General features: G+C 46.4%; 1 protein-coding gene across 1 annotated transcript in view; it reads right to left on the bottom strand.

Moving 5' to 3' along the window:
- The window catches only part of LOC308468956 (zinc finger protein 618-like), a gene marked incomplete at its 3' end in the record, with an annotated part of 28693 nt that extends 16024 nt beyond the window's left edge, over window positions 1-12669 (bottom strand). The window contains exons 1-5 of the mRNA XM_081024279.1: window positions 12603-12669; window positions 8630-8868; window positions 4002-4079; window positions 3430-3468; window positions 640-729 (exon numbers count right to left, since the gene is read on the bottom strand). Of these exons, the coding sequence (XP_080880405.1) occupies window positions 640-729; window positions 3430-3468; window positions 4002-4079; window positions 8630-8843 (421 nt within the window). The remainder of the gene's footprint in view (window positions 1-639; window positions 730-3429; window positions 3469-4001; window positions 4080-8629; window positions 8869-12602) is intronic.
- Between the last annotated feature and the right edge of the window lie 660 nt (window positions 12670-13329).

The following is a 13329-nucleotide window of genomic DNA, read 5'->3' as shown; positions in this document are numbered from 1 at the left end:
TCCTGGCCTGTCTGCGTGGATCCTCCCAGCGTTCCAGATCCCGACCCATTCGAACGGATCCTCCCAATGTTCTGGATCCAGACCCGTTCGAACAGATCCTGGCCCGTCCGCTCGGATCCTCACAGCGTTCTGGATCCCGGACCATTGACACAGATCCTCCCGGCGTTCCGGATCCCATCCCATCCGCCCGGATCCTCCCAGCGTTTGCTTGGATCTTCCCGGCGTTCCGGATCCCAACCCATTCAAACAAATCCCAGCCCGTCCGCCTGGATCCTCCCAGCGTTCTGGATCCCAGCCCGTCTGAACGGATCCTCCTAGCGTTCCAGATCCTGACCCACTCCAACGGATCCCGGCCCGTCCTCCCGGATCCTCCCGGCATTCTGGATTCCCGACCCGTTCGAACGGATCCCGGCCCTTCCGCCTGGATCCCGGACCATCCACACCGATCCTCCCGGCAAATTTTCTGGGATCATTCCGGGAAATGTCAGAATGGATTGCAGAATGGGATCGATTAATAATAATAATGAATATTACCATTACTAATTAGAATTTTAATATGAATAATCGTTCATCGCTTCTGCCGTTCCGGGAAAACGTCGGAGGATCCGGGATCCGGTGGATCCCTGGTGATCTACTCACCGTCGACCGCGTGGAGATCGCGGTGCTCCTGGAAGCAACTGTAGTATTTGTACTTCTTCCCGCAAATGTCGCAGGTGTAGCGGAAGTTGTCTGGCGGGATCAGGGGAGAGAGAGAGAGATTGGGCGGATTCCCAGCAGATCCCCCCAAAAAAGAGATCCGGTAATAATAATAATAATAGCTAATAATTAATAATAATAATTACTACTACTACTAATTTTTAATTATGATTCATATCGCAGGTGTAGCGGAAATTGTCTGGCGGGATCAGGGGAGAGGGAGAGATTGGGCGGATTCCCAGCAGATTCCCCCCCCCAAAAAGAGATCCGGTAATAATAATAATAATAATAATAGCTAATAATTAATAATAATAATTACTACTACTACTATTTTTTAATTATGATTCATACCGCAGGTGTAGCGGAAATTGTCTGGCGGGATCAGGGGAGAGGGAGAGATTGGGCGGATTCCCAGCAGATCCCCCCCAAAAAGAGATCCGGTAATAATAATAATAATAATAATAATAGCTAATAATTAATAATAATTAATAATAATTAATAATAATTACTACTACTACTAATTTTTAATTATGATTCATACCGCAGGTGTAGCGGAAATTGTCTGGCGGGATCAGGGGAGAGAGAGAGAGATTGGGCGGATTCCCAGCAGATCCCCCCCAAAAAGAGATCCGGTAATAATAATAATAATAATAATAATAGCTAATAATTAATAATAATTAATAATAATTAATAATAATTACTACTACTACTAATTTTTAATTATGATTCATATCGCAGGTGTAGCGGAAATTGTCTGGCGGGATCAGGGGAGAGAGAGAGAGATTGGGCGGATTCCCAGCAGATCCCCCCCAAAAAGAGATCCAGTAATAATAATAATAATAATAATAATAATAGCTAATAATTAATAATTAATAATAATAATTAATAATAATTACTACTACTACTAATTTTTAATTATGATTCATACCGCAGGTGTAGCGGAAATTGTCTGGCGGGATCAGGGGAGAGAGAGAGAGATTGGGCGGATTCCCAGGAGATCCCCCCAAAAAGAGATCCGGTAATAATATTAATAATAATAATAATAGCTAATAATTAATAATAATTATTAATAATAATAATTAATAATAATTACTACTACTAATTTTTAATTATGATTCATACCGCAGGTGTAGCGAAAATTGTCTGGCGGGATCAGGGGAGAGAGAGAGATTGGGCAGATTCCCAGCAGATCCCCCCCCCAAAAAGAGATCCGGTAATAATAATAATAATAGCTAATAATTAATAATTATTAATTATAATTAATAATAATAATTTCTACTACTAATTTTTAATTATGATTCATATTAGCTGTAATAATTAATAAACAGTATTAACAACTAGCATCCCTAATATTAACAACTAATATTAGTAATATTAGCAATTAATAATACTTTAGTAATATGAGCAATTAATGATGCATTAGTAATATTAGCAATTAATAATATATTAGTAATATTAGCAATTAATGCATTAGTAATATTACCAATTAATAACCTATTAGTAATATTAGCAATTAATAACGCATTAGTAATATTAGCAATTAATAATGCATTAGTAATATTAGCAATTAATAATATATTAGTAATATTAGCAATTAATGCATTAGTAATATTACCAATTAATAACCTATTAGTAATATTAGCAATTAATAATGCATTAGTAACATTAGCAATTAATGATGCATTAGTAACATTAGCAATTAATAATATATTAGTAATATAAGTAATAACTAATAATATTAATATTTGATTAATAGATAATAGTAATAATAATTGATGGCAGCTGCCATCAATTAGCATGAATGTATATTCATGCTAATACTTATAATAATAATAATAATAATAATAATTTTATTGTTACTTATAACAATAATTAATATTACTAAAATTAATACGAATACTAATATTGATGATATTTAATTAACTAAAATGTATTAAGATATTTGATTAATAATTAATAATATTAATAATTTTATTAATAATTATTAATTAATAATAATAATTAATATTTATAATAAACCTTAATCGTGCTAACAGAACTACTACTGGTAATCGTCTTCCTAATAGATAATATTAGTAATAATAATTGATGGCAGCTGCCGGCAAAATCATATTTATATTTGAATGCTAACATGTATATTCATGCTAATAATAATAATAATAATAATAATAATTTTATTGTTACTTGTAACAATAATTAATATTACTAAAATGAATATGAATACTAATATTGATGATATTTAATTAACTAAAACGTTTTAATATTAATAATATTAATATTTAATTAGTAATTAATAATAAACCTTAATCGTGCTAACATAGCTACTACTGGTAATCATCTTCCGAATAGATAATATTAATAATAATAATAATAATAATCATCATCATCTGGGCGGCTGCTGGCAAAACAATATTTATATTCATATGTGTATTAACATATTAATCATAAATATTAATGCTAATATTAACATGCTAATACCCACCTCAACAATATTAATCATAAATATTATTACTAGCAATATTATTAATAATAAACATTATTCATATTACTATTGCTAATTGTATTCTATGTCATATAAAAAATGCTTAGCAACAAATAAGAACAATAATAATTCTATTAATCATAAGATACAATACTATTAATAATGAATATTAATAATATTACTATTAATTATAAGATATGATGACTAATAGTAATAATGAAGGATTAATAATAATAACGATAATAACTTACTGCCTTGGGAAGCGCCTTCGCCCGACGCCACTTCCGTGTCTAGGAATAATAATAATAATAATAATAATAATAATTTTAAAAAACAAATAATAATAATAATAATAATAATTTTAAAAAACAAATAATAATAATAATAATAATAATAATAATTTTAAAAAACAAATAATAATAATAATAATAACGATTTTAAAAAACAAATAATAATAATATTAATAATAACAATTTTTAAAAACAAGTAATAATAATAATAATCACGATGATAATAATAATAATAATAATAATCATGATAATAATAATAATCATGATCATCATGGTTAATAATAATAATAATAATCGTGATAATAATAATAACAGTGAAATAAAAACATCATCAAATAAAACAAAAAACACCATAAAAGCCAATGACATAAATAATAATAATAACAGAAAATAATCAGAATATAGAAAATAGAAAATAATCAGAATAACGATTAACGTCGTCAGAACGAAAAACGAAGCGCCAAACGGGAAACCGGTTTGCGGCGAATTCCCGATTCGGTTTGAACCCGGCTTGCGGGACTCGAACCCGTTACCTCGGTGCGCCCGGACGTGGGTCTGGAAGCAGTTGTAGTACTTGTACTTCTTGCCGCAGATCCCGCACTCGTAGGAGCCTGGAAGAGAAGCGGAGTCAAACCGGATTCAAACCGGATCCGAACCGGATTCAAACCAGATTCGAACCGGATCCGAACCGGATCCGAACCAGATTCCAATCAGTTTCCTCCTCCCCGAACCAGGAGCTTGAACCTGGATTCGAACCAGATTCGAACCGGATTCGAACCAGATTCCAATCAGTTTCCACCTCCCCGAACCAGGAGCTCGAACCCGGGACCGAGGACTCGAAGCAGATCTGAATCTGGATTGGAAGCCCGGACAAGAAGCGGCCAGCGTTTTGAACCCGGACTCAAACCGGATTTGAAGCCGGAACTCTGGATTGGAAGCCGGAGCCTCAGAACGAGCGTCCGACTCCTGGGACCAGAGATTTGAACCCGGAACCCCAGACTCAAACCGGATTCCAATCAGTTTCCTCCTCCTCGAAGCAGGAGCTTGAACCCGGGACCGAGGACTCGAACCGGATCTGAATCTGGATTGGAACCCCGGACAAGAAGCGGCGTCCTCCTGCTAAGACCAGCGTTTTGAACCCGGACTCAAACTGGATTGGAAGCCGGAGCCTCAGAACGAGCGTCCGACTCCTGGGAAAAGAGATTTGAACCCGGAACCCCAGACTCGAACCCCGGACTCAAACCAGTTCCCTCCTGTCAGAAGCTGGGATTTGAACCCACAACCCCAGACTTGAACCGGAATCGAACCCGGATTCGAACCAGTTTCCTCCTCCTAGGATTGGGGATTTGAACCCAGAACCCCAGACTTGAACTGGATTCGAACCCGGACTCAAACCAGTTCCCTCCTGTTAGAATCAGGGATTTGAAGCCGGAACCCCAGACTCAAACCGGATTCCAATCAGTTTCCTCCTCCTCGAACCAGGAGCTTGAACCCGGGACTGAGGACTCGAACCGGATCTGAATCTGGATTTGAACCCCGGACAAGAAGCGGCGTCCTCCTGCTAAGACAAGCGTTTTGAACCCGGACTCGAACCCAGAACCCCAGACTCAAACCGGATTCGAACCAGGACTCAAACCAGTTCCCTCCTGTTAGAATCAGGGATTTGAACCCGGAACCCCAGACTCGAACCCCGGACTCAAACCAGTTCCCTCCTGTCAGAAGCTGGGATTTGAACCCACAACCCCAGACTTGAACCGGATTCGAACCCGGACTCAAACCAGTTCCCTCCTGTTAGAATCAGGGATTTGAACCCAGAACCCCAGACTGGATCCGGATTCGAACCCGAACTCAAACCAGTTCCCTCCTGTCAGAAGCTGGGATTTGAACCCACAACCCCAGACTCAAACCGGATTTGAACCCGGACTCAAACCAGTTCCCTCCTGTTAGAATCAGGAATTTGAACCCGGAAACCCAGACCTGAACCGGATTTGAACCCGGATTCGAACCAGACTTGAATCGGATTTGAACCCGGATTCGAACCAGACTTGAACTGGATTTGAACCGGATTTGAACCAGACTTGAACCGGATTTGAACCCGGATTCGAACCAGTTTCCTCCTCCTAGGATTGGGGATTTGAACCCAGAACCCCAGACTTGAACCGGATTTGAACCGGATTGGAATCAGTTTCCTCCTCCTAAGACTGGGGATTTGAACCCAGAACCCCAGACTTGAACCGGATTCGAACCAGATTTGAACTGGATTTGAACCAGTTTCCTCCTCCTAGGACTGGGGATTTGAACCGAGAACCCCAGACTTGAACCGGATTCGAACCCGGACTCAAACCATTTCCCTCCTCTTAGAATCAGGGATTTGAACCCAGAACCCCAGACTTGATCTGGATTCGAACCCGGACTCGAAACAGTTTCCTCATCCTAGGATTGGGGATTTGAACCCAGAACCCCGGACTCGAACCCGGAACTCCGGACTTGAACTGGCGCCCTCCTTCTAGGACCAGGGACTTGAACCCGGATTCGAACCAGTTTCCTCTTCCTAAGACTGGGGATTTGAACCCGGTTCAAGTCTGGAACCGGATTTGAACCCGGAAACCCAGACTTGAACCGGATTTGAACCCGGATTCGAACCAGACTTGAATCGGATTCGAACCCGGATTCGAACCAGACTTCAACTGGATTAGAACCGGATTTGAACCAGACTTGAACCGGATTTGAACCCGGATTCGAACGAGTTTCCTCCTCCTAGGATTGGGGATTTGAACCCGGAACCCCAGATTGAACCGGATTTGAACCCGGAACCCCAGACTGAAACCGGATTTGAACCCGGAACCCCAGACTGAAACCGGATTTGAACCCGGATTCGAACCCAACTGGAACCGGATTTGAACCTGGATTTGAACCAGACTTGAACCGGATTTGAACCCGGAACCCCAGACTGGAACCAGATTTGAACCCAGAACCCCAGACTGAAACCGGATTCGAACCCGGAAACCCAGACTTGAACCGGATTTGAACCCGGATTCGAACCAGATTTGAATCGGATTCGAACCCGGATTCGAACCAGACTTGAACTGGATTTGAACCGGATTTGAACCAGACTTGAACCGGATTTGAACCCGTATTCGAACCAGTTTCCTTCTCCTAGGATTGGGGATTTGAACCCGGAACCCCAGATTGAACCGGATTTGAACCCGGAACCCCAGACTGAAACCGGATTTGAACCCGGAACCCCAGACTGAAACCGGATTCGAACCTGGATTCGAACCCAACTGGAACCGGATTTTAACCCAGATTTGAACCAGACTTGAACCGAATTTGAACCTGGAACCCCAGACTGGAACCGGATTTGAACCCGGATTCGAACCAGACTTGAACTGGATTTGAACCCGGATTCGAACCAGACTGGAACCGGATTTGAACCCGGAACCCCAGACTGGAACCGGATTCGAACCCGGATTCGAACCAGACTTGAACCGGATTTGAACCCGGATTCGAACCAGACTTGAACCCGGATTCGAACCAGACTTGAAACGGATTCGAACCTGGACTCGAACTGGATTCGAACCAGAAGCCAGACCCCCAACCAAAGGGTCCCCTGACCCATAACCAAAGGGGCCCCTGACCCCCAACAAAAGGGTCCCCTGACCCATAACCAAAAGGGCCCGACCCCCAACAAAAGGGTCCCCTGACCCATAACCAAAAGGGCCCCTGACCCCCAACAAATGGGTTCCCTGACCCCAACCCAAAGGGGCCCTGACCCCCAACCCAAAGGGGCCCCTGACCCCCAACTAAAGGGTCCCCTGACCCATAACCAAAGGGTCCCCTGACCCATAACCAAAGGGTCCCCTGACCCCCAACAAAAGGGTCCCCTGACCCATAACCAAAAGGGCCCCTGACCCCCAACCAACTCTGCCCCACACAAAATAGGGGTCGCGCCACCCACCTAGCTTACCAAGGGTCTCCTGACCCCCAACCCAAAGGGGTTCCCTGACCCCCAACAAATGGGTCCCTTGACCCCTAACTGAAAGGGTCCCCTGACCCCCAACCCAAAGGGGCCCCTGACCCCCAACTAAAGGGTCCCCTGACCCCCAACCCAAAGGGTCCCTTGACCCCTAACTGAAAGGGTCCCCTGACCCCCAACCCAAAGGGGCCCCTGACCCCCAACTAAAGGGTCTCCTGACCCCCAACTAAAGGGTCTCCTGACCCCCAACCCAAAGGGGCCCCTGACCCCCAACTAAAGGGTCTCCTGACCCCCAGCCCAAATGGGCCCCTGACCCCCAACTAAAGGGTCTCCCCTGACCCCCAACCCAAAGGACCACCTGACCCCTAACGGGTCCCCCCAGTTTCCCTGACCCCCAACCACCTCTGCCCCACAGAAAATAGGGGTCGCGCCACCCACCCGCCAAAAGGCTCCCCTGACCTCCAACCCAAATGGCCCCCGCCCCCCAACAAAAGGGCTCCTGACCCCTAACCAAACGTTTCCCTGACCCCCAACCGCCCCTGCCCCACAGAAAAAAGGGGTCGCGCCACCCACCAAAAGGCTCCCTTGACCCCCAAGCCCAAAGGTCACCGCAGTTTCCCTGACCCCCAACCAAAGGCCCACAGAAAATAGGGGTCGTTTCCCCGACCCCCAACCCGCTCCACCCCACAGAAAATAGGGGTCGTTTCCCTGACCCCCAACCGCCTCTGCCCCACGGAAAATAGGGGTCGTTTCCCCGACCCCCAACCCGCTCCGCCCCACAGAAAATAGGGGTCGTTTCCCCGACCCCCAACCCGCTCCGCCCCACAGAAAATAGGGGTCGTTTCCCTGACCCCCAACCGCCTCTGCCCCACGGAAAATAGGGGTCGCGCCACCCACCCACCAAAAGGCTCCCCTGACCCCCAACCCAAAGGGTCCCTGTTTCCCTGACCCCAAACCCAATGGGTCCCGACCCCAAAGGGTCCCCCTGACCCATAACCGACCCCCACTTGCCTCGGCCCCACAGAAAATAGGGGTCGCACCGCCCACCCAGCGTCCCAACTGAAAGGGTCCCCTAACCCCAAGGGTCCCCGACCCCCAAGTAAAGGGTCCTGACCCCTAAGCCAACCTTTCCCTGCCCCCCAAGCGGCCCCGCCCCACAGAAAATAGGGGTCGCACCTAGCTTACCCAGGGTCTGCTGGCTGCGGACCCCCCCCAGGACGACGCAGATCTCGGCTGGGGCTGCCCCACGGCCCCCTTTGCGGGGCTCCGTGGGGCCGCCGTGGGGCCAGGCGAAGTCGTCGGGGGTCTCGGTCTTGACGGTGACTTGGGGGGCAGCCGGGGGCGGGGCCTCCTCGCTGGGCGGGGCCGAGTCGGAGGCCGGCGAATCGGAGGCCGGCATGGCGGCGGCCGAGGGGGGCGGGTCTCTGTGGGGCAGAGAAAGGGGTCAGAGCGGACTGGGAATGGGGGGCTTCATGGGAGATTTGGACTGGGATTTTTTGAATGGGGGGCTGGGAATAGGGGGCAGAGCAGACTGGGAATGGGGGGCTAGGACTGAGAATGGGGGGCAGGCAGACTGGGAGTGTGGGGCTGGGAATGGGGGTCTTTAATGGGAGACTGGGATGTGGGGCAGGGAGACTGGGAATGGGGGGGTTGTAATGGGAGATGAACTGGGAATGGGGGGCTGGGAGACTGGGAGTGTGGGGCTGGGAGACTGGGAATGTGGGGCTGGGAATGTGGGGCAGAGCGGACTGGGAATGGGGGGCTGGGAGACTGGGAGTGTGGGGCTGGTAGACTGGGAGTGTGGGGCTAGGACTGGGAATGGGGGGCAGGCAGACTGGGAATGGGGGGCAGGGAGACTGGGAATGTGGGGCTAGGACTGGGAATGGGGGGCAGGCAGACTGGGAGTGTGGGGCTAGGACTGGGAATGGGGGGCAGGCAGACTGGGAGTGTGGGGCTAGGACTGGGAATGGGGGGCAGGCAGACTGGGAGTGTGGGGCTGGGAGACTGGGAATGGGGGGCTGTGGGTCTTTAATGGGGGACTGGGAATGGGGGGCTAGTACTGGGAATGGGGGTCTTCTAATGGGGGACTGGGATGTGGGGCAGGGAGACTGGGAATGGGGGTTTGTAATGGGAGATGAACTGGGAATGGGGGGCTGGGAGACTGGGAGTGTGGGGCTGGGACTGGAAATGGGGGACTGGGAATGGGGGGCCAGGACTGGGAATGAGTGACTGGGAGTGTGGGGCTGGACTGGGAATGGGGGGCAGAGCGGACTGGGAATGGGGGGCTGGGACTGGGAATGGGGGGCAGATCAGACTGGGAATGGGGTTCTTTTAATGGGAGACTGGGAGTGTGGGGCTGGGACTGGGAATGGGAGACTGGGAATGGGGGGCTGGGAGACTGGGAATGGGGGTCTTTAATGGGGAACTGGGAGTGTGGGGCTGGGAGACTGGGAGTGTGGGGCTGGGACTGGGAATGGGGGGCTGGGACTGGGAATGGGGGTCTTTAATGGGAGACTGGGAGTGGGGAACTGGGAGTGGAGGACTGGGAATGGGGGGCAGACCAGACTGGGAAAGGGGGGCAGGGAGACTGGGAATGGGGGGCTGGGAGACTGGGAGTGTGGGGCTGGGACTGGGAATGGGGGGCTGGGAGATTGGGAATGGGGCTTTTAATGGGAGACTGGGAGTGTGGGACTGGGAAACGGAGTTTTTTAATGGGGGCTGGGATACTGGGATTGGGGGGCTGAGAGACTGGGAATGGGGGGCAGGGACTTGGAATGGGAGACTGGGAATGGGGGGCTGAGACTGGGAATGGGAGACTGGGAATGGGGGTCTCTTAATGGAAGACTGGGACTGGGAGACTGGGAGTGTGGGGCTGGGAAACTGGGAATGGGAGGTTTTTAATGGGAGACTGGGACTGGGGGACTGGGACTGGGGGTCTCTTAATGGGAGACTGGGACTGGGAGACTGGGACTGGGAGTCTCTTAATGGGAAACTGGGAATGGGAGTCTGGAACTGGGAGTCTCTTAATGGGAGACTGGGACTGGGAGACTGGGACTGGGAGTCTCTTAATGGAAGACTGGGACTGGGAGTCTCTTAATGGGAGACTGGGACTGGGAGACTGGGACTGGGAATCTCTTAATGGGAAACTGGGACTGGGAGTCTCTTAATGGGAAACTGGGACTGGGAGTCTCTTAATGGGAAACTGGGACTGGGAGACTGGGACTGGGAATCTCTTAATGGGAGACTGGGACTGGGAGACTGGGACTGGGAATCTCTTAATGGGAGACTGGGAGTGGGAGACTGGAACTGGGAGTGTCTTAATGGGAGACTGGGACTGGGAATCTCTTAATGGGAAACTGGGACTGGGAGACTGGGACTGGGAATCTCTTAATGGGAGACTGGGAGTGGGAGACTGGAACTGGGAGTGTCTTAATGGGAGACTGGGAATAGGAGACTGGGACTGGGAGTCTCTTAATGGGAAACTGGGACTGGGAGACTGGGACTGGGAGTCTCTTAATGGGAGACTGGGACTGGGAGACTGGGAGTCTCTTAATGGTAGACTGGGACTGGGAGTCTCTTAATGGGAAACTGGGACTGGGAGACTGGGACTGGGAGTCTCTTAATGGGAGACTGGGAATGGCAGACTGGGAATCTCTTAATGGGAAACTGGGACTGGGAGTCTCTTAATGGGAAACTGGGACTGGGAGTCTCTTAATGGGAAACTGGGACTGGGAGTCTCTTAATGGGAAACTGGGACTGGGAGTCTCTTAATGGGAAACTGGGACTGGGAGACTGGGACTGGGAGTCTCTTAATGGGAAACTGGGACTGGGAGACTGGGACTGGGAATCTCTTAATGGGAGACTGGGATTGGGAGACTGGGACTGGGAATCTCTTAATGGGAAACTGGGACTGGGAGACTGGAACTGGGAGTGTCTTAATGGGAGACTGGGACTGGGAATCTCTTAATGGGAAACTGGGACTGGGAGACTGGGACTGGGAATCTCTTAATGGGAAACTGGGACTGGGAGTCTCTTAATGGGAAACTGGGACTGGGAGTCTCTTAATGGGAAACTGGGACTGGGAGTCTCTTAATGGGAGACTGGGATTGGGAGACTGGGACTGGGAGTCTCTTAATGGGAGACTGGGACTGGGAGACTGGGACTGGGGGTCTCTTAATGGGAGACTGGGACTGGGAGACTGGAACTGGGAGTCTCTTAATGGGAGACTGGGACTGGGAGTCTCTTAATGGGAAACTGGGACTGGGAGACTGGAACTGGGAGTCTCTTAATGGGAAACTGGGACTGGGAGACTGGGACTGGGGGTCTCTTAATGGGAAACTGGGACTGGGAGACTGGGACTGGGAGTCTCTTAATGGGAGACTGGGACTGGGAGTCTCTTAATGGGAAACTGGGACTGGGAGTCTGGAACTGGGAGTCTCTTAATGGGAGACTGGGACTGGGAGACTGGGACTGGGAGTCTCTTAATGGGAAACTGGGACTGGGAGACTGGGACTGGGAATCTCTTAATGGGAGACTGGGATTGGGAGACTGGGACTGGGAATCTCTTAATGGGAGGCTGGGACTGGGAGTCTCTTAATGGGAAACTGGGACTGGGAGACTGGGACTGGGAATCTCTTAATGGGAAACTGGGACTGGGAGTCTCTTAATGGGAAACTGGGACTGGGAGTCTCTTAATGGGAAACTGGGACTGGGAGACTGGGACTGGGAATCTCTTAATGGGAGACTGGGAGTGGGAGACTGGGACTGGGAATCTCTTAATGGGAGACTGGGAGTGGGAGACTGGAACTGGGAGTGTCTTAATGGGAGACTGGGACTGGGAATCTCTTAATGGGAAACTGGGACTGGGAGACTGGAACTGGGAGTCTCTTAATGGGAGACTGGGACTGGGAGTCTCTTAATGGGAGACTGGGAATAGGAGCCTTTGAATAATAATAATAATATGAATAATAATAATATTATTAATAATAAAAATAATAATATGTTTGGCTGTAATAATTTTGGTTGCCATTAATATAGTTTTGGTTCTTGTTTTGTAGTTGCTGCCGTTACTATTATTATTAATAATAATAATTACCTTTATTATTAATTATATTATTATTATTATTATTATTATTGTTATTATTAGACGCCAACTTACCTGCTGGCCGAAGCTCTTTTGCCAACACTGCTGCCGTTGCCCTCGGCCTGTGGAAAATATAAATATAAAATAAATATAAATATACATGTTAAGTATAAATATAAATAATATAAATATAAATTAAATAAAAATATAAATAAAATATAACTATCAATGTAAATGAAATATACATGTAAATGTAATTTAAATATAAATGTAAACTAAATGTAAATATAAATATAAACATAAATATAAATAATATAAATATAAATGAAAATGAAAATAAAATCTAAATAAATGTAAATGAAATATAAATGTAAATGTAAATTAAATATAAACATAAATGTAAATTAAATGTAAATATAAATATAAACATAAATATAAATAATATAAATATAAATGTAAATGTAAATATAAATATAAATATAAATGTAAATGTAAATGGGAGAAATCCGGGGTTAAAAACTCGGCAATTCTTTAAAACCAGGGTTAGAAACTCACATTTATTGCCATACTACTACTACTACTACTACTACTAATAATAATAATACTAATAATATTTGAAACCGGGGTTAGAAACTCAGATGTACTGCAATTAATAATAATAATAATAATAATAGAAACCAGGATTAGAAACCAGGGTTAGAAACTCAAGATATATTGCCATTATTATTATTATTATAAACCAGGGTTAGAAACTCAGATACATAGCCATTATTATTACTATTATTTTTTACTATTATTATAA

Source organism: Podarcis pityusensis (assembly GCF_964106645.2).
Source record: "Podarcis pityusensis genome assembly, contig: HAP1_SCAFFOLD_485, whole genome shotgun sequence".
Taxonomy (NCBI): Eukaryota; Metazoa; Chordata; class Lepidosauria; order Squamata; family Lacertidae; genus Podarcis; species Podarcis pityusensis.
The sequence above is the reverse complement of the archived record's forward strand: the minus strand, read 5'-3'. Positions and strand labels throughout refer to the sequence as shown.